General features: G+C 31.6%; 1 protein-coding gene across 3 annotated transcripts; it reads left to right on the forward strand.

Moving 5' to 3' along the window:
- Positions 1 to 25,772, forward strand: LOC139490491 (organic cation transporter protein-like). 3 transcript variants are annotated; one of them, XM_071277265.1, is made up of 11 exons: positions 1 to 139; positions 6,768 to 6,921; positions 8,694 to 8,919; positions 10,548 to 10,651; positions 14,818 to 14,972; positions 15,610 to 15,778; positions 16,417 to 16,629; positions 17,345 to 17,571; positions 22,372 to 22,553; positions 22,825 to 22,976; positions 23,563 to 25,772. In XM_071277265.1, the coding sequence occupies exons 2-11, from the start codon at positions 6,779 to 6,781 to the stop codon at positions 23,669 to 23,671; spliced, it is 1,680 nt and encodes a 559-aa protein (XP_071133366.1). In that variant the 5' UTR covers positions 1 to 139; positions 6,768 to 6,778; the 3' UTR covers positions 23,672 to 25,772. The 3 variants fall into 3 exon arrangements, with proteins under 3 accessions (XP_071133366.1, XP_071133368.1, XP_071133367.1); XM_071277267.1 differs by lacking the exon at positions 1 to 139 and adding an exon at positions 1,449 to 1,469; XM_071277266.1 differs by lacking the exon at positions 1 to 139 and adding an exon at positions 3,466 to 3,519.
- Positions 25,773 to 26,201: the final 429 nt, after the last annotated feature.

Consider the following 26,201-nt stretch of genomic DNA (forward strand, 5'->3'; position numbering starts at 1 on the left):
ATTCACGTTTAAAGAATTCATACACATGATATTGTTGAGTTCCTGAACCATGGTCTGTTAGGCATCACATGATTCAGAACTAGATTTAACCGGCTTGGGTCGTGTTTTAATACATATATTTTAACTATTCTTTCTGAAGGTATGTTTTCATTTTTAGTGCATTGGTCTTTAAATCATTTTACGTTGTACATTCGTCATTTATAAGCTCAACATCGCCTATTAAATTCCTGAATTAGAGGTGATCAGAAACTAATCAACACCGTACTGTATATATGCCTTATCGAAAACAACTGTATTATGTGTGGGGTAGGGTTAAACATCGAACGATATTCCACACGATGAATTTAATTCGTATGTAGCTTTCTCTTCTTGTATTCGGATGTTGCAAGCTATGTTTACATTACGAATACTAAGTAATTTTTATCAAAAAAAAGTAGAGTCAATTAAACGTTAGTTTTTATGTCTTTTTTTAATATTTTTGGAACAAACACATTTACATTACATTGAAAATTTGACATGATCAAATAAAAAAAGTAAAACAGACAATTGCGTATATATGAGGGAGTATCCGCGTCTTTAAGTTACATGTAAGAAATATGTGTAAAAATATATAATGTCTAAAAATATTCAAAAACAATTAGAGGAAAACTATATTATTATATTTTTTTTTTATATATTAATTTTTTTATAAATTATGTTTCCATCAGGAACAATATTTACTAGGTAACTTCTTTAGTATATGTTTAGTATTTTTGTGCAAGTTTCTGATAATAAAATCATGGGATCTGTATATATTTTCGATGACTTCATGATTCAGCATTTAAGCAATTAAAAGGAGAATGGTAAATTTGTATAAAATATAAACCTATTGTATAAGAATGAACATTGCGTCATCCTAGAATCCCTATATAGTATGTAGAAATAAATCAATTGACCAAACGAACATATCAGCATGTACCTACATGGTCGCAACTTTTTTTATGGCGAAATTTAAATTCTTTTAAAACAGTTAATGCTCCTACTGATGCCGATCGTCTAATATTAATTAATCATAAAATAATTCACTGTGATACGGGGGCCGTGTCAACGAAGCAGTCTTTTGACTAGGACATGTCTTAAGATGGTCTAACGACACATCTTAGTCCTAAGTCAGGTTGACGGAAGTCTCCAAAAATATGATATGTCCTAAATTTGGTCCTAAAGTTAGGATACAAACATAGGTGTCTTAGGATCGTCCTAAAAGTTACGATGTCCTAAAATGAAATAAAAACAACCAATATGGCATAAACTCAATGATAATAAACCCAATAAAAATTATGATGCAATATTAAACTATTATTATATTTAAAAAAATAAACTAATTAAACAAAATGTTGTTTAATATTTGTTAAAGATTCAATTGTGATACATTATTTTCAATTTTCAGACAAATTTGATCTTTAAAGTACTTCAAGATTTCAACAAAAAGCGTATGTAGTATTCAGTTTGAGTTTTTGAAATTAGAAACATATTTCAAGAACTTTGTGTGGGTGTGCTAGAACTAACTCGATGTACATATCCAAAACATTGAGATATTGCGGAGTCAATTGGTAAATTGCTTTAATTTACTATATAAAATGAAATTGGCATTTCTATACTCAAATTTATTTGAAATAGACATCAATAGTAACTCTTCAAAAAGTATGTTTGACGATGTCATTTTGTTACGCTCATATATAGAATAAGTGGTGCTGTCTTTTTTGCTTTAAACAATACTATCAACATGAATGTCATTTTTTGCACCAAACCAAACCGAACCAAACAGTGCAATGTTAATTTTGATATGGTAAAACATGATTTCCTTTTAATCAATCGTTATTCAATACGTGTAATGAAATCGATTGGACCCAAAAACAAAACTCAGTTACATACTTACATTAAATTGCAGCACTATTATCGTATTTCACAAAGTTGTGTGACTATTTAGTTTCGTTGTCGTATGAAATTCATTTATATCATTTTATCATGTATAATAACGTATAATTATATACTTTAATTTGCCATAAATTGTTTTCCATAAAAGAGTCATCCTCCCTCCCTGTACACATAAAGTGAAATAAAATATAATATATGCCATTGAATTCTCTACATATATTTTTCAATTAAATAAAATGTGTTAGGACGGTCTTATGACCATCGTATAGTTAGGAATGTCATAAGATAACTTTGTTTTACATCTTAAGACATGTCTCAGACACGTCTTAATACCATCCTTAATAATATCATAAGACCTATCTTAGGACATATCCTAGGACTTTCATTGACACGGCCCCAGTTTTACTAATGAATGCTGTTTGAAATATTTATGTTCAAGCAATTGAAAAGTTAAACGGGTGTCATTTTGAAATGTACAGTCACTGTTTATTTTCAATGAGCGTAAGTATCGTATTATTTCCAAAGATTTCTTATAACCACTGAGAAAATTAGATCCATTATGCCCAATAATATCTTATTTCCAAGTCGTTCGCAATATGTTTTTAAATATCATTGACCATTGATATGATTGTAAATTTAATGATCATCAAAAGCTGAATTATTCGTGTCGCTTTATAACTAGGTAGACATTGCCTTATTCGTAAATGGCAAAACTTTCCTGAATTTTCGGATGACAGTTGTTTTCAACTCGGTTGATGTGTTTGAGCTTTTCGTTTTGTCATTCGATAAGGAGCTTTTCGTTTTGAATTTCCCTTGGAGTTCAATATTTTAAGATAGATTGAGAAAAAATGCCAAAACGATTACCAAAACAAGAGCTATCATCAAGCCAACAAAACTGTTATTTAAACATTAATCAGAGGACAACATTGCGCAATGACAAAATAAACTTATTGACTCATGGTAAAACCGTGAAAGAACATAATAATGTGCATAAATAATATTTAGTTTGGTTTTAAGTTACTGATTAAAATTAAATGTTATACCAATAAAAACAATATCCAAGTTCTAATCTAATTACAAGGTTGAATTGGTTACATTTAAGAGTGATTTAATTTAAAGGATAAATTAGTTTACCCGGATCGTATTTAGATTTACGTCATTGGTAAACAAAATCACCGAAAAATGAGGATGCGTTATTCCGTGTATAATGTTCTAATACTGGTTTTGACCATTTTTGCATACAAGACTCATAAAAAATTTGTCATTCGTCAGACATTTCAATTCGTGGTTGAACTGTTCCCAGGAAACCCACGAAAATTGGTAACCAACGAATAATAATAAATCAACAATAAGTCTTCTACAGGTACAAAGAGTCTTCTAGACCAAATCCTTATATCTTTAGAGATCAGTTAAGGACCAAAGAAAGTTGTGGTTACGCAATCCATGAGTCACTAATTAACCAGTAAAGCATAAATTTAAAAAGCAGGATGTATATTTCAACATTTGTAACCTATGACAATACAAAATATATTGTATTTTAGGGCAAAAGGTAGAATTTTTACTTTAAATCTATTTCAATCTTTACAAAGCTCTCGACATAGCAAGGTAGGATAGAATTTCTTTAATTTTTTTAGTATTTTAATTCAAACAGTATTTCATGCCAAGTTACTGTAAGAGTTAACATTTCAATCGATTTCGTCCTAAGAATTGCATTGGAAAAGATTACCAATTAGATGTAGATATTGTATAATATTTTTCAATTAATGTTTTTGTTTGACTGCTTTTTTATTTTATTTTATATATGCTTGAAGGCCTCACTGTGATTTTGAAATGAAGAAAAGTAATAAAAGCGCTGTTCATTTGCTTTTCGTGTGTTTATGTTTGTTGTGCATGTTCTGATTTTGTGTCATGGAAAGGTACCCACTATAATTTTCTTTTCTATTTATGACAGGAGAGCGCACACTTCAACGGTCAACAATTGTAATATATGTATGAAATTTAGGAATTATGATCAGTTATAGCTCATCTAGAAATTCGCTAGGATTGTGACTAACAGGATGAAAACACTTCGATTATAACAATACTCAATTATCTCCTTGATATCGCATTAAAATTAAAATAAGTTTTGTTATAAATTCAGCCGTTATTTTTCTCAAATTGATAGTTACATATTTTTCATGTTGGAAGCTGCTGAAGGCCGTGCGGTACATTAAAATTGCTTACATTCACTTTATTTTAACTATGGTTAATACTGGTATCGTTGACAATTATATCGATTCTCCTTATTTATAATGTAATGAAATGTTTCCTGATATAAATTTCGGTGATATTTGTTCTACTATAAGTTGCCTATTCATTTATCGTGGATTCTTTTTTTAGAATAATGGACTCACCAAATCTGCATAGAAATGAAATAGATATATGGTTTTTATCTAATGGTATAAGTATCGCATTCATCAAAAAGATTTTTTTGTTTGGTGATGTCTCACATGTATACAAAGGTGAAATTTCAAACCTGATTTTTCTGTGTCTTATATTAAACAACATATTAATAATACAAGATATTTCCAGAAAGTTTTATCAATTCATGCTATGAAGAAAATACTAAAAGGTCTTTATAATTTAGAGAAGTGTATAGCAGTAAGAAACAATAAACTTGGGAGTTTCAACAAATTGTGAATGCAATTTACTCATTTGTTCAATTGTAATTAAAGTCCTATTATAATTCAAATTAAAATGTGTGACCTTACATCAAAAATATTCATCAGAACATTTTATTTTTTTTTTCAATTTCTTTTATTTTATGTATTAATTTTTCTATTTTTGTTTTATTATTTTGAAGTTTTGTTAATTACACTTATTTTTCCTCAATATTTCCATTCTTAAAAAACTATAAAGCTTAGAATATCTGTATGTTTGTTAAAATAATTATTCTAATATGATCATCCATTTATTTGTAGTCCTTTTTTAACATTTATTTTGTTATTTTTTAAATGCAAATGAAAAATGTGGTAATATATTATATAGTAACTACAGCTGATATAATGTTTTGTAAAATGAACTAACACATACTAACATATATATATTTACATGATATATTGCTAACATTAACGAGGCCGGGATAAGGTACCGGTGTTCGATGTTTTCATTACTAACAAATGTACAGATTTCAATAAAAAAAATGAAAATTAAAAAAAAAAAAAAAAAATTAAAAATCTACATGGGCTCATTGTTTCTTTTTCAAGAATCCATTTTCATTTATTGCAACTACAACATTGATAACATATCAAATAAAAATGCAATAAAAGTAAAAGGACATGAGAGAGAGCATTCAAAATTGAGTATACAAAACCGTGAGCAGAAATAAAGACAATTAATCTAAACAAATCAACCTGAAATCCTCTCCCCCTACCTAAAAATTTGTTGTGGTACATATAACTTAACAAATTTTTTTTATCTATTTAATTGATTTTCGTAAAATTTTACATCCTTAATGTACGTCAGATGATTACTCAAGTTATTATATTTTTAACATCTTTTATACTGTATATTTAATCTTTTCCTTGAAACAACTGGTTTATGTACCGTTCATGTACTTATCTTATATCAATGTTAATATCAATGACCAGTCTTTTGAAAAGGTCGGATTATTACGAAAAACGATGGAATAAATTAAATATACGTCTGAACCCAATCGTAAGTGAAAAAAGTAACTGTCAATAGATAAAAAGAAATAAGTATTTTACATTATTATTCTTCTTCAGTATTAGTTGCCGATACATAGTTAAATATTATTTTATAAGAATAAGCATTCTGTAGAATTTATTTTTGCGTTTTATTACAATACCCTATTGAATGTTTGTTGTTTGTTATGATCCCACGTATAATGATAATGTTGATGTAGCTCTTTTTTGAACTTCTTATGTTATATCAAAAGGTAAGTATTGTGTACCTTTTTCTGCATTCGTTGCAATTTATTTCATGTGTTGAAAATATAAATGCACCAAAGATATTTAATACTTAAATCAAAACATATGAATTTATCATGTGTGTGCTCTGTAAATAGAGTCACAATTTGTCTAAACTCTATAGGTGACTTACAACTAATCAATTGTTTAAAAAAAAATCTATTGATGAAGGGGTTGGGAGTCTTTCCGAATTTATTTGTTTGTGTTTAAGAGTTACCACTTCAATAACGTGTACCCAATGTCTTTTTTATGCTACGGAATAAGTCATTATTTGACATTTTTAATCATGTACATACCCCCACTGCTGTTTGATTATTGATAATGATACACATATTGGAGTTACAGTTTGGAAAATAATCGTTACATACCATCAATTCTTTTGATAAAATACTCGTTTTGTCTGACTGTTTTGAAAAGCCAATACTTGTATACATTGAATATATTTATGCAGTGAGTATTGGAAAGTTGACATACTGTAGAGAAAAGTTCATTCATTATGAAACGATGTTTCTTTAAATAGTATATATAACTATCGCCTACATATTTTCATATTGTATGCAGACATTTAAGTGTGTCAAATCTCGCTGTTATTGTCATTCTACGTTTCATTTAAGTGCAATGTTTATGTGTGTTATATATTCGCAGACTGTAAAGTTTTGAATAATTAAAATTTCTTTTAAAAATGACGGTGTATATAAAATAAAGATATTGCATGTTTGCCAATAAGATAGAGATTTACAACTAAGGTTAACGTATGGCCTTCAACAATTAGCAAAGCTCATACCGCATAGTCAGCTATATCAGGCACAGAAATAAGATAACATTTGTTGAATCTATCTTTCTTTAAAAATAACAATATAGAAATACTTTCTTCTATTTTTTCAGGACCGTTCATTATGCATTACGATGGTGTATTTAGTTATATTGGACAGTTTGGAAGATACCAAAAGTTTGTATATTTGTTGATATGCGTACCACAGATATTCAGTGCTATACAAACGTTGCTGTCAGTTTTCATACTCCATATACCTAAACACAGGTACTTACATATACTTTGATGTTATTCTTGTTTCGCTCGTTTGTGTAGTTATTATAAGTTCATGGTTTAGATGCGATTAACAGAGGTTTAATGACGAGATATTAACTATTAATAATGTATCTATAATAAAATCGAGAATGGTAATGGGATATATATTAAAAAGACATCAACCCGACCAAAGAGCAGACAACAGACGAAACCATCAATGGCAATTGCAATCTCAATCGCAAACACAGCGAGCGCAATCGCAAACACAGCGAGAAAATACCGCATCGGAGGTGCTCCTCAATTGCCCCTAATGCCCGCGTCACATTGTCCCGATTTTTACGCCGATGGCAACACGATTATGGAAATTTTCAAAATCGGGACTGATCGTATCCAGATCGGGCTATTCGTAGTGCCATCTTTAACCATCTTAGAACCATCGGCCACTTTTTCTAGCCTTCGGGGACAACTTCGGTAAGGGTTCTAAATTTTTTAACATGCTAAAAAATCCCCGAAGGTGCGTCCGATGTTTAGAGTTCGTATTGAGTTCGTATCACCATCCTCACCATCGTAATGTCACCGGGAATGCATCTTTGAACATCGTATTGCATTCGTGTTTCCATCGTTTCCATTGGGCAGTTTTGACATTACGATGTCTACACGAATGAATCACGAAGCTAACCGAAGGTCTTACGATGGCAACACGACTTCGTTAAGACCTCGTAATCCCGTCGTGATGCCATCGAATAAAAGTACGAAGGTGACAAGATGGAACTACGACGGCAATAAATCCAGCTAAATGTAAGTTAATTTTCGCGCTTAAATACATTTAAAGTGCCATACGCGATATACACTGGTCAGTCTAATACGACAGTTAAGAAAGACGTTCACAAAACATGGACCTCATATCATATGATTCTATGAGAACAAGAAAGGCGACAGCGTTGTTTCTATTAATTCAAATGGAACAAGAAGAGCAGGTATTACAGGCTCAGGATTTACTTTTACAAATAAAATATTATTTTTTGTCAATTTTGCATTTCAAATAACATAATAAAAATCATAAACGCGCCTCGTATACCAACACTGCAGGTACACGTATATAGGGAAACCAACTTTTCTTCATTATTCTGATTTTTTTATGTAACGTCTGAGTTGTTAACTAAAGGAAGGATGTGGGGAAAGCAACTAATGCGGTAAAATATGACTTATAGAAAGAAAACAAAATGTTTAAGTCTATATTATTATGATATTCTCCTGGAAAGAGCTCTTTTTGAATAAAAGGGATCAACGAACCCATTACCTTACCTTTCCTTCGGCATATAATTTAAATGCATCGTAAGCTGTACACGGACGTCTTTTAGACATCGTATGGCCATCGCGCCATCATCGTAATCCATCGTGTAGCCTTCGTGATCCATCTTGTAGGCTTCGGCTGAGATATGAAGCTTAAATACCGTCTTCGGTTAACCTTCGTATGTCCATCTTTTGTTATCGTATATACTTACGGCACCCTCGTATAGACTTCGTTATTCATCGTACTTGTTTCGGTCACTTTTGGGTATTTTGACGAGATCGGGACCAACTTCGTACGAACTTACAATTTTCGCATTCGGGTGTCCATCGTATATAAAAATCGGGACAGTGTGACGCGGGCATAAATAAAATTGTGTACTTAGGTCAGTGAATCTTCGGGCCCGAAATTGACAACAAAATTGACAACGAAATTGACAACTTTTTAATAGATCGTCATAACAGGTTTTAAAAATACGTAATATTTGTTGCAGGTGCCATCCAGATAGTATCATTTCGAAACCTTTGGGTGGTCCATATCAGGTACCAACCATAGATAACATAAAGCCTAACAATGTAACGGTTCATTTGCAATGTGAAATATTGAACATGCGTCAAAATTCCACAGAAATAGAAGTAAAAGTCTTACAGAATATGATATATCGTTGTTCGAAGTGGGAGTATGACAGGACTTATTTTGAAATGACGTATGCCATGGAGGTTAGTAAACATACAATATTCATTCAGTGTAAGCGAGGCTGGCAGATTGCTTCTCGTGTTTCGAAGGGAGTACAAATCAGTTTTATACGTGTTTACTCTAAACGAATATTGTTTTTATCTTACAATTTAACAATGAGCTTAAAGGTCTATTTTATTTTAATCCAAATCGTTGAATTTGTTATCGAGATGACTTATTTAAAGAGAGAACCTAAATGATGATCTCAAATTGTTCTGTGTTAAGAATTGAACGATGGACACTAAGGGCGTGAATTTTTCTTGCTACCTGATTGGAAGATATCACGAGACGTGAATAATTAAAATTTATTGATTGGTTAGGACAATCCAAACCAAGTAAATGTCCTTCAATCCCGTAGAGTATCGGATTTGTCGTCTCTATTTTAGCAATTAGATTTTACACAGGTAACTTTTATCTATAAATAGACGAATCTTCTGGAGTAAACAACAACGTTAAACGATACTACAAGTTCATAACGTGTGACCTCACGTGTGTGGTAAAATTTGTTGATTGATGCACGTGGCTATTCTAGTAAATGAATTAATCTACAAAGCGAGAGCTCTTTCCATTTTCATCAGCTAAGAGTCGAATTTAGCACTTTTTGAAAAGCTATCGCTTGTAGTAGTTTGATTTTAACCGTACGCTCGCATTAGAAGCTGGATAACAGGATACTATGGCAAGCCGTTTTGCTATTTATTTTTACTTCAAGATATTTCATAAATTTTATAAGATATCTTATATAGTTTATAAGATATCTCATATAGTTTATGAGATATCTTATATAGTTTATAAGATATCGTATAAACTATATGAGATATCTTATAAACTATATAAGATATCTTATATAAAAATTGTTTATAAGATATGTCATATACTTTATAAGATATCTGATAAAGTATATAAGATATCATATAAATTTTATGAGATATCTTATGTAACATTAAAGATATCTTATATAACATTAAAGATATATTATATAATATATGAGATATCTTATAAAAATGAAATTATATAAGATATCTTATATATTTAAGGAGATATCTTATATATTATAGGAGATATCTTGAAATAGTAAAACGGCTTGCCATAGGATACTAATGTATACGTTAATCACTTCGTGTTATCTGATAACATGTATATGTTTAAGAGAAAGGTCGGTTAAGTAATATATTGAAGTAATATCACAGTTTTAAAGAAATGTTTGATGGCAATTGTATTGATAAGAATATGCATATCAGTTGATTTTTTTTATAAGCCAATTTAATTTTTAACAGTCTTTTATAAATTTACCCTTTTAACTGCAAAAAAATAAGAACTGCTATCTTTTCTTTCGTGAAAATATTATATAGGCCATGGGGAACTATTTCGAAACCAAAGAATGTACCTTATCTAAGCTTAAACCAATATACATTTTCCAAAGACCTAAAACAAAATAGTTAAAGCACAGTCACAATTATATTTCAAGATATTGTTTTGCCAAACTGAATGCTACCATTATTTCTAAATACAATTTATTAAAGTTTTAATTGGTATGATTGTCCTTATGAAAATGCACAAAAACGATGATTGGGTATAGTTCATACGATGGAAATATGATTTCTTTTCGTGATAGAATAACTTGGTCTGTGAGAGGAAGACCGACACAACACTAGTAATGGTGTTATTTATGGCGGGATTTACTGCTGGTTCGCTGTTGACTGGAATAATGTCTGATGCGTAAGTCAATCGCATCACACACAATATTGTAAATTGCTTACTTTTAAAATAACTCGGTTCTATATATATGATTTTGTTTTTAATTGTTTTCTTATCTGTTATCCTCTTCATACATTCACTATATATACAATACATAATTAAAAATTGCATCCCGGATGGAACTTTTCTGGTTAACTTTAAGGTACAATTGGAGCCAAAAGTTGTATTATTTATTTACTATTTATGTAGGCAAACATATTTACTTCTGAATGCAGTCAATACTAAGAATCAAAAGTTTTTCTTGTATTTTCATATCTGGTGCATATTGAAAAAGAGGGACGAAAGATACCAGAGGGAGAGTCAAACTCATAAATAGAAAATAAACTGACAACGCCATGGCTAACAATAAAAAACAAACAGACAAATAATAGAACAAAGACACAATATATGAAACTATTAAATGAATAAGCAATACGAACCTCACCAAAAACTGGGGGTGATCTCAGATGCTCCGGGAGGGGTGAGCAGATTCTGCTCCACATGTGGCAACCGTCGTGTTGCTTATGTTAATACAAATCTTGTAAATAGTCTAATTCGGTAGGTCACATTCGTGAAAAGAGAAAGGGTATTACGACATAAGGAACAAATCCGATATCATCTGTGAAACGGTTATTCCATAACGGTCAACCAACTCGTAATGGCGTCCCTAAGATTTACGAAGGGATGATTTCAACTTCACCATTTGGAACTCATGGTTTAATAGCTTCCTTGTGAGTAGCTATCCTCTATCAAGGAAATCATGATATGAAATACAAGCCCGGGAATATCGTATCAATTGGGAGATATATGTATACTCCGTATGCAGGCGCTGCTGGAATGTTGCTACATAGAAATAGAAAGTTCACGATTGGGAAGCTGAAATCATCTCTGTTGTCGTAAAGTTTTGTTTTCAACCAACCCTTATTGTCAATTTCTAGATGTAAGTCCATATATGAGGCAGACTTACCTGTATCTGTAGTATCCTTTATCTCCAGTTCGATGGGATAGATTCGTTCAACATAGTCACCAATTTTTCTTTTATTATTCAGTGAGAGAACATCATCTATATAGCGGAACGTAAAGTTAAAGGATATTGCTAACTTCTTATCTTTCTTCCTAAGAAGTTCCTGTATGAAGTCAGCCTCATAATAATAAAGAAACAATCTGGCAAGAAGAGGGGCACAATTGATTCCCATTTGAATTCCGACTGTCTGTTGAAAAACACGTCCTCTAAACCACGGCCGACACTCGACTTACCGAGAGTTTGGTCGGTTAATCTATATTGAGTATGCGGCTATATCGGCGGTTGGTCTGTTAATCGGGTTGGTTATACGTCTGTTAAGAGTAAAACTCACAATTTAATGTTAAACTCTGTTAAATATACAGATTTTTGCCATATTATGAGAACCACATCAAAAAAAGAAAAGTGTCTGACAAAATGATATCTATCATAGAACATTTTCCACCAGTAAAAAAATGCATAGCCTGCGCAGTTTTAAGTAAAACGAAAAGGCGTCTCGCAAGTATGTGGTTTTTATGCTTGTACGCATAGCAATATTTTGGATAAAAGGCTAAAAAACATTTTTATATATGATTTAAAGGACACAAAATAGTACTTTGGTTCTAAAAAAATAATTGTCATTGATAAATATTTCATAATTGTTATATAAGTTGAGTAATATCACATTTTAATGAATATTAGGGGAATACAGTCTGTTAATGGGTTGGACAATTTAAATCGTGTCAGTTAAGAGTTATTTAGCCACGACAATAGTCTTACTACCTTTAGTTTATATTTTCACATTGAAAAAATGAGATGTACTTGTGACGAAAAAATTACAATACGGTGCAACAGTATCCTTATAGAAAGAGAACTTTTATTTTAATTTTATTTCTTTGCATTTCATTGAAGGGTGTGTCACTTCAATATAGCGTTATATGGACTGATTGGCCGCTCGAATTCGCACGAATTTATTATTTACGCCAAGTTATCAATCAGCCTTATTTTTTTTTTTGTCTGTTCAAAGTCTGTAACATCTATGAATCTGTCATGTGTTGCAATGCAGCTGGTTAAATTCCATGCGTTTTCTTTGAAATACTAAGGCTTTTCTACCTCAGGAAAAGATTACCTTATGCCGGCGTCCCACATTGGCGTATAGACCGGCGTGCACCAAACGTACAGAGAAAATTGACAAAGTCGGTATACGTTAGTTGCATGCCATAGGAACGCTTAGCAATCGTTCAAAGCGCGTTGCATAAGTTTGTAGTACGTCGAAATACAAAGGTAAAATTGAGAAAGGAAATGGGGAATGTTTCAAAGCGACAACAACCTGGCCATAGAGCAGGCCAAGGCCACCAATGGGTCTTCAATGTAGAGAGAAACTCCGGCACCCGTAGGCGTCCTTCAGCTGGCCCCTTAAAAAATATGTATACTAGATCACACAAGACTAACAAAGGCCAGAGGCTCCTGACTTGGGACAGGCGCAAAAGTGCGGCGGGGATAAACATGTTTATGAGATATCAACCCTCCCCCTATTCCTCTAGCCAATGAAGGAAAGTAAATACGGTTGATGAACGCTACAATCCCAGGAAATTTGTATGCAGCATAAAAAAACATACAACATACGCCAACATACGTTTCTAGTACGCCCAATACACACTTAAAGCTCGTTTTGCACACGTTACAAATATGATTGACAGGATAAATGCATCCAAAATTACTAGCGTATTGGAAGCGTAAATGATTTTGAACACGCCAGTGCTATACGCTGATGTATGACGCCGGTATTAGTTGTGTTTCCTCAATTCTTTTCAACTTCGTATTTTATCTTTATTCAGATAACACCCCATATAGCAATTAAAATATGCTTGTAATGTCATTCATAACTCTTAACAGACCGATTAACAGACCGAGTTTTATACATCCGACCCATTAACAGACCACATTTTTATCAAAAATTGATTTATGTCACCAAAATACAGTTTTTCGTGTAGATTTTTCACATATTGATGTTAATATGGTAAACAAACATAATGCCTGTCTTTTTTCGATGTTCAAAATATTGCATGCAAGAAAACTCAACCAACTTGTCATTTTTGTGTACATTTTGTGTGTGTAAAATGTGTATTTTACTGATGAGTAACTCGCCTTTTCATTTTATAGATCGTTTATTGAAGCTAGAAAAAAATAATTACACCACTGGATTCAGTACTCCAAATCGTTTTGTCAGACATGAATAGTTTTTATGATATAAATATAATTAAAAAGTTATACAATGAAACATACTGACCTTGCAATGATTTTCTCGATAACACCTGATTAACAGACTTTAGCCAACCCGATTAACAGACCAACCGCCGATATAGCCGCTAACTCAATATAGATTAACCGACCAAACTCTCGGTTAGCCGAGTGTCGGCCGTGTAAACGTAACAAATCTGTTGTCAATTTGAACATGAGTGGGCATAACGTGCATGATTTCCTACTAATATTGTGTTACGTTTACATTTATATTTTTTCAAACACTTTAAATAATTAATGAAACAAAATCCAAAGGGAACTTATCTATAGATTACAAAATAAATCCCCCTCATTTCACAGAAACTTTTACAAATAGGATACATATATTAATGTGCTTTTCCTTTCAAGTTAAAATATAATCATTTATTGCATTTAATCTTCTATTATTTTGTTTTTGTTTTTTGTTAAATTACTTTGAGTGTCACAACTTTTCGAGCATTTCGAAAATAAATTAAAACAGAAATGGAGTTCTTCGTCATAACATGTGTGGTATAACTTCGTTTTTCTTCCCCTTTGGCGTTTGTCACTATTTGTCTATGAGTTCGAATATCGCTTGGGTACGTTCCGCCTTCTTTTTATAAAGTCTAAATATGAAAATGATTTTTGTTGACTTGTGTGCGTGTATGTTTGAAATTAAACATATCAATTGTAAATGTTTTGATTTATTTCACTATTAAGGTTTGTATTACCACAACTTGTTGAATATATATGTAAAATACATTTTATTTGCAAGAATAGCAAAAGGGGTTGGACACAAGATACAATTAAAAAATAGAGATGTCCATCCCATCTTATTTATTGAAACAAGAATATTTTTAATAATGTAATTGTATTCCTAATATTACAGATTTGGACGTAAGAAGACCCTAATGACCTCTATAGTACTCATATCCATACCAAACATTATCTTGTCCTTTGTTTCCAACTTTGTGGTATTTGGTACCTTACGGTTTATATCGGGATTTGCCGTTGGTGGATTGTTAGGAACTGGATATGTTATAGGTATATGTGGTAGATAAAGAAAAAGAATACTGAAATAAAGGAGTAAATGTAAGATTTTTAATATTATTTTTTTGGAAGGGGACCACAGTTACTCTTACAATAACAGAGGTAAACATCTCTTAATTAAGACAAGTAAGCAGTAAAATTTAAAAAAAAAAAACAAAAAAAAAACTATTAAATCCCTATCTTTGTATACAGACTTTTATTGGCAAATTTCACTATACAGCAACACAATTAAACAAAGAACATCAAGTTTTTATTTAGATATATTACTAAGATCTACGACTGTATTTTGAAATTTTTATATTAATAGTCCTTGCCGACCAAATAAGATCTCATTTCGGTTGTTTATCAGTTATTCGGTTTGCATGGTTTATGCTTGCTTGTCCCTTTTCGCGCGGAATACTTCTTAAATCAATACAGAAATACCAAGCTTTTATGTTTTTCACAATCCTAGTATTCATTAACGATGCATGACCAATGTTGTTTAAATAGAATTACATTCCAATGCTTTGTTTGATATGTTTACGAATATGTTGTATGTTTGTAATATTTTAACAAATGAGTTACTGTCTCAATTGTCATTGAGCGCATGTCAATCTTTCTATTCAATTTTAAATAATTTTGTCTTTGGCAGGTGTTGAATTGGTTGGTCCCGAGAAAAGAATATGGGCAGGAATAATATTTGAATTTTTCTGGGCAGCTGGAGAAATGCTCCTTGCACTAGCAGCATATTATATACGAAATTGGAAATATCTAAACTTGGTAGTAACCATACCATCGCTTATTTTTCTCAGCTATATTTGGTAAGTAATGTATAATAGTTATCCTTTGTATGATTTTCGTATATATATTATATTCTTGTTTTATTCTTTTTTGTCTTGTACTCAATAAATACTTTTTTCAGACAATCATCTTAGATATCTAAAAGCTTGGCATGACACTTTTTTAATTTTAAAACAAAACAATTAAAGAGACTGATTTTTCAAATTGGGATATTTAGATTACACATTTTGCTTTACATCGCAACAAAATAAGAATTTGAAAATAAGTGGACATGCACACAAGACAATAATCCACATAATGAAGCAAAACCTCCCTGCATGGTATATAATTGACAATGAGTGTAAATCAAACAATGTGGACATCGAACGAATGTCCCTAAGTCGAGCATTAGTGCTTTATATATATAATTGTGTGGGATATTGTGTGTTCACTCGGTTGTAAAGAAATCTATTCATTATTTAATTTAGAAAATATGTATAAGAATACATGCATATATATGTATGTACAAGGAACACAAATAAGAGCTTTGGTGGTTTCCTTATGAAAGGGGGGCATAAACTGCACATCAGGCTGTCAAATTAAGTTTGCACATTTAAACTGTCGTGAAGAAACTTATTTGTTTTGAAAATTCATTAATGAACGATATATCTGAATTCAGGCTCTTGCCAGAATCGCCGAGATGGTTATTGGTTAAAGGGAGAGCTAAAGAGGCAGAAGAGATATTACAGAAGACTGCTAAATACAACAAAACAAGTCTCCCACACAATCTGTTTGAGAAACATTATCTAGAGTCAAATCAAACAGTACATATATGGACAATATGTAGATATCCTAAGCTGGTGCTGGAATGTCTTGTCATTATCTATGATTGGTAAGAACTTGGATATAGAAATCGTTAGTAGGCTAGTTTATGCATTGAATTAAACAATATAAATCATCGTAGAATGACCATAAGATACGCCAAACTACAACAAGAAGTCAGAGCTATTAATGTAACAATAAAATATACACGAGACATTATTCTCAATGATGAAGCAAAAATTCCCTGAATGGTAATGGACAATGAGTTCTAATCAAACAATGTGGCAATCTTATGAATGTCCCATAAAGAAGAACATAATAGGTTTATATAATTGTGTGGGATATTGTGTGTTCACTTCGTTTTTAGGAAATATATTCATTTTTAATGAGAAAATGTATAAGAAAACATATGCGTACATTACCAGTTAAGACTAAAACCAAGAAGGCGTTCCGAGAACGATAAAGAGTAAATTTCAAGGGCTGTCACTAATTTTAAGATTACTTCAAGATACACTCTTTGAAGGTAAGATAATCTTAAAATGATGATTGCTTCATGACACTGACTCCAGGAACACAATTAACTGCAACTGTGATAAATGGTCGATAATTTCTTTATGATCAGCTGATAATTTGCCAAAACTAATCACCACCTTATCAATTTGACTTGATTCGTCAAAAAAAGTCTCTCAACTAAAAAAAATTAGATGCATTATTAAATTTAAATGTGTATCGTATCATTTCAAAAATTTCTTAGTATGTTTGTTATTTAGAACCTGTCTTTGTAGGATGATGACAAGCATGGTATTCTATGGGCTCGGAATGAATGCAGGAAATCTTGCTGGAAGTATTTATTTGAACTTTTTCATGCAGAGTTTTGCTGAAGTTATTGGGTTTGCAGGATGTATAGCATTCCTACATAAATTTGGAAGAAAACCTGTATTCATTGTATCGATTGAGATCAGTGGTATAGCCTGTTTGGCAACCTTCATTCCTGTGGTGTATCTAGGGCCAGGTATACACAGTAGTATAAATATCAGTGGTGTTGTTGTAACCTTATTCCGACTATAAGACATTTGCGGAATCTAGGTCTATACCTAAGATTATACTTAGACTTACGATTACAGTTGACAAAAAACAAGGGGTCCACTCAAAATAAAAAATAAAATTAAACCCAAATGAGATACATAGTAAAGAGAAATTGTATATTTTTTATCGTGTAAATAGGTCTTCACATGCAGAAACTTATTGTTACAACAAATGTGAATCGCCACAAAGTCCCCATAACTTTGTGTTGGTTTTTTTATTCTCCAATGGCGTGGTCAACCTCTACTCTATATGTATTGTTTTTTAGTTATTATTTATAACTGTTGATGTAAATGTCTTTTGGTTTTACGAGTCTTTTGTTTACTCCTTGGTTTTGATTGTTATTGTCTCTATAGTGTGTAATATGTCTATTTAATTTTCTACACTTCCTTTGCATATTCTGGGGTTTTTCTAATGTAGTTAGGTGTCAATACTGGCTATCTGTTCGGATATATTTTGTTGCCTAGCAAAAACATCTGTCAGGAAAGATAATTCTTGTCCTATATTTCTCATCCATCAACAAATATTGCTGATGCCAAAGAAATCTGCACTCAACATAACATATCCTATCTTCGTTCAATATTACAACTTGAGTGTGAATGCAGTGACAATGTCTGAGTGTGAATGCAGTGACAATGTCTGAGTGTGAATACAGTGACAATGTCTGTGTCCTGAGTGTGAATGCAGTGACAATGTCTGAGTGTGAATGCAGTGACAATTAATGTCTGTGTCCTGAGAAATACTGCTCCTGTGGTTCCGTTATCAGCCACAAACTTTCAGTAGATAGCCACCTGCAAGCGGAAGTTTTGGCCCATAAATGATTATATTTGTTTCTTGAAATAGGTATACATGTATGTGTTTCATATTTGGTAGTCGAAACACTAACGTCAACTACTATAGTATTCCAGAAGACGGGTGTGATTGTAACCATAAAATAAAAGACGAATTCTGTTTCCCGGGGAAAGCTTATGTTCCCGACCGGTTCTCTGTAAGAAGAGACCATTATCATCGGCTACAATTTGAAGAAACGTTTCATGAGTTTCAACTGTTAAAGGAATATCGGTTGCTTGCAAAACAAGTAAGCACATCTCTCCCATTCCAAAAGTGTACAGCATTGCCTATTATATTTCCCTGATAGTAAAAGATTGGTTTGTCGGTGGTCAAGCTAGGACTATAAGGGTTAGAATCAGACGACGAATAAAATGTGTACAATAACATGTAATGAGTCCGCATCAGGTCAGGTAATAAAAGCTGCCATGATGGTTGATCTGTGTTCTTCATAACGGGGAAAATAAAATAAATGCACGAAATACACTTATGATTTATTAAATTGTTTTCCGTATTAATAATTCCACTCACTTTACTAAAGAAGGCGGTTTATTGTAATTGGGAGTCGTTCATATTTTATACGAGTACACTTTTGTATCCACAACTGCTCCCTAAACGACTCATGATATTTTTTAGAGTATAAATCTTGCCAAATAATATAAACGGTATTTTTCAACTCTTTGACGTTAACGATGCATGTAGTAAATATCGCGTTGGCGATTTTTTTTTTAATATCAGCTTATTATTTATTCTTAATGAAATATGAAAATATCTCGTTATAAATGATGTGTTATGGTTTTGATTAAGATTCGGATTCACTTAATATTCGTGTGCATTAAAATATCTATATGAAGTAATATAATTTTATTTGATAACATATAACTACTTTATTTCTAAAGAAATATAAAAATAAAAATCCTCGTTTAAAAAAGTTGTTTATTGGGTTCTCAGATACCGTGTACTTTAAAAGACAATTTGATTGCTTTGACTTGCACTAAATCAAAAATTTGGTTCTCATAAATCCTTGTACTTTAAAAGCAAATTGAGTGATTTGACTTGCACTAAATCTAAAATTGGGTTCACATACATCCTTGTACTTCAAAAGACAACTAGAGAGCTTTAAGAATATTCAAACGAAATTCTTGGGGGTCTATACTTTGGAATGCTTGGTTTAATTAAAAATGTATTGCATAAATGTCATATGATATGTTTAATGCAACTTAAGTTTTTTTAAATGGGAATCGATGAAAAGGGGCATTTAGAACCCACTAGTCGACGAAAATGACTCCACCGTGCATGGTCAAAAGAAAAACAACGACAATACAAATAAAACTCCACAAAGAAACATAGTGTTCAATTCTACATTACGATAAAACAATCAACCGATTTTGACGGATTATAGTATATGTTTTCCAATTATAACGGTAACGTTTAAATAATTGAGACCTCTGACAAATACGGATAATTTGACAAACCACAATATGAATTGAAACAAGTTGACGCTTACGATAATCGAAAATTACCATTTGAGACATTTCAACCATCTTGAAAGATTTCTAGGATCACTTATATCAACACGGGCCCGTAATGTAAAGACGAATATTCTTATTACATTGGAAGATGTTTGTTGTTTTATGTTTTCTAATTGATCTCATTAGGCCATCATAAAACAATTTATAGTAACCACTTATTAACAAAAGTATTTCTAACTATTCCGAGTTGTCTCCAAACTGGTCCGAGTTGTCTTTAAATTGGCACGAGATTCCACCTCAAGCTGCAATGAAGCCATTGTTTACCGATATTTCGTTGAAAGCCGTTGTTCAACTATAGAAAAACATCATAGGAGTTAGTCTTTGTTTTAAACCGACGGTTTATATTTACACTTTGAAACGACCCAAGCTTTAAATGCTCCCTGTAAGTGTAGTTGTAATCCTAATCGTAGGTGTATAACTGTTTCTGCAAATGTCTATTAAGGGCCATAATTTATGTATCAATTAAAAGCAGTACAAATCGTTCTGCTTTACCAATTATAAAATCCTTATACACCTGGGGTGGTGTTCTCGAAGCTATCTTAGGATTAGGACGTGTCCTAAGACCAACTTATGACAAGTCTTTGTCCTAAGTCATGTTCTCGAAGCTCTCTTAACTTAGGATATATCGCATTGTTCGTCCTAACTAAGATCATCCTATCTTCATTTTCACTTTGTGCATGTTTTTTGCTAATTTGTTTACGTAAAAATTGACATGAAATTAAGCGCGCCATAGATTATTAATAGTATATTAAGAAATTGTGTATGATTTTAAACTTTGAACCTCGTGTTTCACGATACGATGACACTACAATTTTCAAATTCTCATTTCAAAAAACATTGTATTCAGTTAAAAATTACAATCTTTTTTAATATTTTTGTTTTTAATTACATTTAACATCATGCATTTAATAATGCATCTTAGTATACAAATTTCGTAAGCAATTTTATTAATAGTTTTCGTCTTTCATAAATGTTTTAGCAAAAAAATACGTTGACTATCTTAAATTTCGTACTTAGGATATGTTTAGGACGTCCTAACATAAGATGCGTCTGAGATAGCTTCGAGACACAACTTAAGAGTGTCCTAAGACGATCCTAAGTCCATCCTAAAATTGGTCTTATCTATGACTTAGGACGAATCTTAGGATACTTTCGAAAACACCACCCCTGATAAAAAGGACGATATTATCAGGCCTTTTCTTTGACCAATTACATTCGACAATCAAGAGGGGACTCGTTACTACTTCAGGCCCACAAACTTCTTCGCAATTTATAGCAAAAGCCTTACCCAAAACAGTTCTGTCACAAAATATATATTGATATACGAATTAAGATACTTATATAAGTCAGAACATCTTAATGAGTAAAAGTATTGATCGAACTAATTTACCAAAGAATATGCTAGTGTGAAATGTCCATTGTGTTGGTCAACTTATGCATGTGCACGATGACACAGTTACATGAACATGACTTTCTAGATTAACTTATGTTGCCCTTTAGAAGTGTTTTTGTGTTAAACCAATTTACATGAGATGTTTTTTTATTGATCTGTAATACCCACATTTCCATTTACACGTATTATATATGTATCTTTTGATTTATTTATAAAACAGGGGTCTGTTGTTCAACTTGTCGTTAGGGCTAACGCGTCGTTAAAATTTCTTAATCATTCGGTTAAAATTAATCATATGATTAGTGTGTTGTTCAACTTGTCGTTAATTTTAACGCTGCATTAAAAAGGCTAAAACTGTCGTTAAACTTAATCCACCTCTTTGAGGTGTATTAAATTTTAATCATATGATTAAAGCATCCAAGATGGCTGCTGTATCAATGCAAAAATTAGTTTATCCTCGAAATATGAGGCGTTTAAGAGATATTTAGCTTCTGGAAAGAGATTTCAGCCATAAAATACCTTAATATTTGAAAGAAACACAATATAGTTGCTAGGAGTTGAGTTGAAACATAAATTGGAAAGAGATTTGACAAGATGGGGCGAAGGATCGGACGCACTCTTACAATGGGCATTTGATAACAGAGAGAAATTGCACATTTCGGCAGTTTTTCGTTTTATTTTACCGCTCAGTGACAGTGTTGATTGCAAAAAAACTAAACGTACGCTGAGACGGGCCACATGTTATTGTGCGGAACCATTCAGCAAATTATGACGAACAGCTTTCATAAATAAATAATGTTACCATACCATTAATGTACAGGCCATAATATGTTAAAGTATTAGATAATATTACTATTTCTGCATTTCGAGAGAACAAGTAATGAGATCTTATAAATGTTCAAAATCCGTGTTGTATTTTAAACTCATAAACAATACATTTAACTATGTACTCAATTTCATTTTTATTTTATTTCAGATTATCAATGGTTAACATTAGTTTTTGCCACGATCGGGAAGATTGGTGCTTCCTGTGCATTTGCTGTTTTATTTTTATATTCTGGTGAGATTTTCCCAACAGTGATTCGTAACAGTGCTTTAGGAATAGGGACATTCTTTGCCAGGGCTGGTGGAATGGCAGCACCATATATAGTAAATATGGTAAGTGGATCAGATCAGAGATGTGTTATGGTAAATTGCTCGTCGGAATTTGTAAATGACTTATACGATTTTAAAAGAAATGAAATTTTCATATCTTGTTGTTTATATTTGATAATTTGCTTTTTCTAGATTATATTTATGACCGGCATTATGTGTGTAAATTGTATGTAAACATGCACTCTGAGAAGATTTTATACTATGAAAACAAAATAGCACATGACATACATGTGTTCAGCAAAAAATCATACTTTTTCTTTACATCCAATTGCAGGTTATGCATGTAGAAGGAGATTTAGGTAAAACATTGCCGATGGTAATATTTGGTGTATCCTCAGTTATAGCAGGATTACTTTCGTTTTATCTGCCTGAAACTAGATATAAAGATTTACCAGAATCTATAGAAGATTGGTTAAGTTACACAAAGTAAGTCATTCATAGGTAGAAAAAAATGAAAACTTAATAAATCATGCGTCCAAAGCACTTTCCTAAATGACTTTCATCGGGAACATTTCCGGATATTACATGGGGAGAGGGCAGGAGGATTATCACGTACAATACTCAACTATTCTGAATTTTATGATTCGTTTGTCTTATGCACTCGCAATTATTTTCGGTTCTTACCCGAAAATCAAATTGTTGTTCCCAACAGTCGTAGAAATTACTTACACATTGTGTACTTTTTATTATCTGTTAAATTACGTTAAATTTATCAATTTTCTTTCACAAGATGCTCATTTCGACAATGCATATCTCATCAGTGATGGTAGTGGTCAAATATCTAAAATATAAAGCTTGTATGAAAAACGAAAAGCTTATAGACAAAAAGGGAAAAAAGCCGACAAGGAATCAGAGCTTTCCATGATGGAGATATTTTCCTTAGTTTTAGATTTTCGAAGTACTTGATTTTCGACAACAAATTTCACTTCAGTGATGACTGAGGCTGGAAAATGAAACAATGTCATCTTGCTTAAAAACATTTCTTTATACCCACTTTTATTTATTTTTGCAGGAATACAGATATTAGTAGGAATAAACAGATCGAAACAGAATCATTGCAGAAAATACAAGAACTACAAGAACTGAGAGCAGAAACATCAGAAAGAGACCCGTTTATATGATTATGACATAATTTAGTTTTATACCGAGTATGATATCAAAACCATTCTCCAAAACTCTTGAATTTGTGAACAATTAATGGCTAGCTTATAAGCATACGATTATTGTTTTTCTTTTAACAAAACACCTTTAAAATTTAAAGCCTTAAGCTTTAAATATTTTATAACTACAAACGAAAATTATAGTTATATTTTGTTTTATGTCTTGCTATTTGGAATATAATAATAATATCTTTAAGACCATACTTGAAACTGTACATTTGTGTAATCCTGCTTGATGTTTTCTGTCCCACTCTGTATGTCAAAAATAAACAAATAACAAAAAAAATCTTTAAAGCCTCCCCCTAAACAAAACCCATCTACCAAATCACCAACTACAATGACAATGGACGTTTTGTTGTGTATCAATTAAATGGTTATATCGTATCGATATGCATGTAATATTATTATTGCATAATTGTGATGTGAAACTATACAGTCTTATAGTCTCTGAATAGAGTCTTAGACCAGATACTCCATATACTCTAGAGTATTAAAGGATCATTTTGAATAAGAATAAAACCTGTGAACATTGTGACCCCTTCCCTTACAAAAAGGGTGTGGGGATTCATTTGTTGTCATTTTTTCTCATGTGAAATTCTTTAATACTATTCTAAACAAAATAAATTTGTTTGTCATATATTGGAATTATTGTAACCAGTGGAATACATTTATTTTTGAAACTGAATGGGGTGAATTCGTTCTTTGTTGTAGAACTTAAATGATTTTGTAGCATTTAATATCGCTGTTTTTAAAAGTAATGTAGAAATACCTAATCCCCGTTTCCATTCTCATTTTCATTTATCAAATGCCTACAAGATATGCAAATTTTATTTCCTTCATAATCGTACAAGGCATTTTTTTGTACACATTCCGTCTAGCAATCTACTATTACTGATTATATGTTTTATTTATTCTTTTTACCAACGTATTGTTTTGTTTTTGCTTTTGTTTCTATTTATCTATTTTAGTTGTTACGTTTTTTGTTGATATTTATATTACCAAAAGGATACATCATGAGCTATGTCAGTATATTGCTCCTGAAGAATTTTGATCTTAGAAATGTGTTTTTATTTTATTTATTTTTTTCACTTCAAGTGTTGAATCGTTTTATATGCATGTAATATGTAATCATCAATTTTTTTTATATTTCCTAAGGAAATGCATTTTGTCTATGTAATTTACTCATGTTACTATGTGCATAAACTATATTTTTAGAATAACTATTCTGTTATATTTATTGAATTTTACACCGACAAAAATATTAGTATGGCATGCAAGACCCATAGGAATTCAGATATTTTTCCGATAGAAAATTTTTACCACAATGAACAAAAATATGATGAAGCAAGAAATGATTTTTTTTTTGCGCAAGAAATACCACTTCTTATTACAACATATAAATTCAAGAAATAATGTATTGTAATGGCTCTTTGAAATAGCTTGGGAAGCTTATATCAAGTTATATGGAAGAGTAGTCATGGTAGTGTATAAGGCTGGAAAAAAAATATTTGTCAACATATTTAACTAGCTTCAGTAACTGCACATACGTTAATCTGTACTTTGTGTCTTGAGTATTATTTTACTGTACTTTGTGTTTGATTTGTGTCGTTTTGATGAGACAACATTTATCTTAAAGTGTGATGGTTCGTCACTGTCCTTGGTAAGAGGGGCTAGGGTTGGGCGCCCTCAAAAATGTGTAACCACGTCATAGTTGAAGGTCGTGCAGTTACCTTTAATTGCTTACTTCTACGGCATTTAGTCTGTGATGGAAAGTTGTTTCACTGCATGGCAGTCATACCACATCTTGTTATCTTTATATTAACTTCATGATCAATAGAAATAAACGTTTCTAACACTTCACAAGACTTTTTAGCACAACTGTCTTTTGATAAACATGAATGTAATATTGAGTATGATGTTCATTAATAGTTAGGCAACCTTTTAAAAGCCCTTAATATTCATAGGCTGCACATTTACATCCCTATAAAAATGGAATGAATATGTGAACATCACGCGTAATAAAAATCAAATAGAATAATCAATTTCACAAAGCAAAAATAAAACATAGGATCAAGCTAAGTGAAAACAATGCGTATAAAACATTAGTTCGAAGAATTATAGAATACGTCAGTTCGATATCTGGGATCCATATATATTTTAGTACATATATTTCAATAAATTATACATATACAATAGATTACAACTTGACAATCTAAACATGGTCCAGAAAAAAGCATCTCGGTACTCAACAAATACAGATAAAAAATGCAAGACTTGCCATACTTTATTAAATATAAATTTATGTATCAATTAAAAGCAGTACACATCGTTCTGCTTTACCAATTATAAAATTCTTATACACCTGGGTCCTGTTTCACGAAGCTGTCTTAGGACTAAGACATGTCTTAGGATGGTCTTACGACATATCTTAGTCCTAAGTGGGTTTCACAAAGTGGTCCTAAATTAGGACATCTCTTAAAGTTGGTCATAA

The sequence above is a fragment of the Mytilus edulis genome, chromosome 10 (assembly GCF_963676685.1).
Source record: "Mytilus edulis chromosome 10, xbMytEdul2.2, whole genome shotgun sequence".
NCBI classification, from domain to species: Eukaryota; Metazoa; Mollusca; class Bivalvia; order Mytilida; family Mytilidae; genus Mytilus; species Mytilus edulis.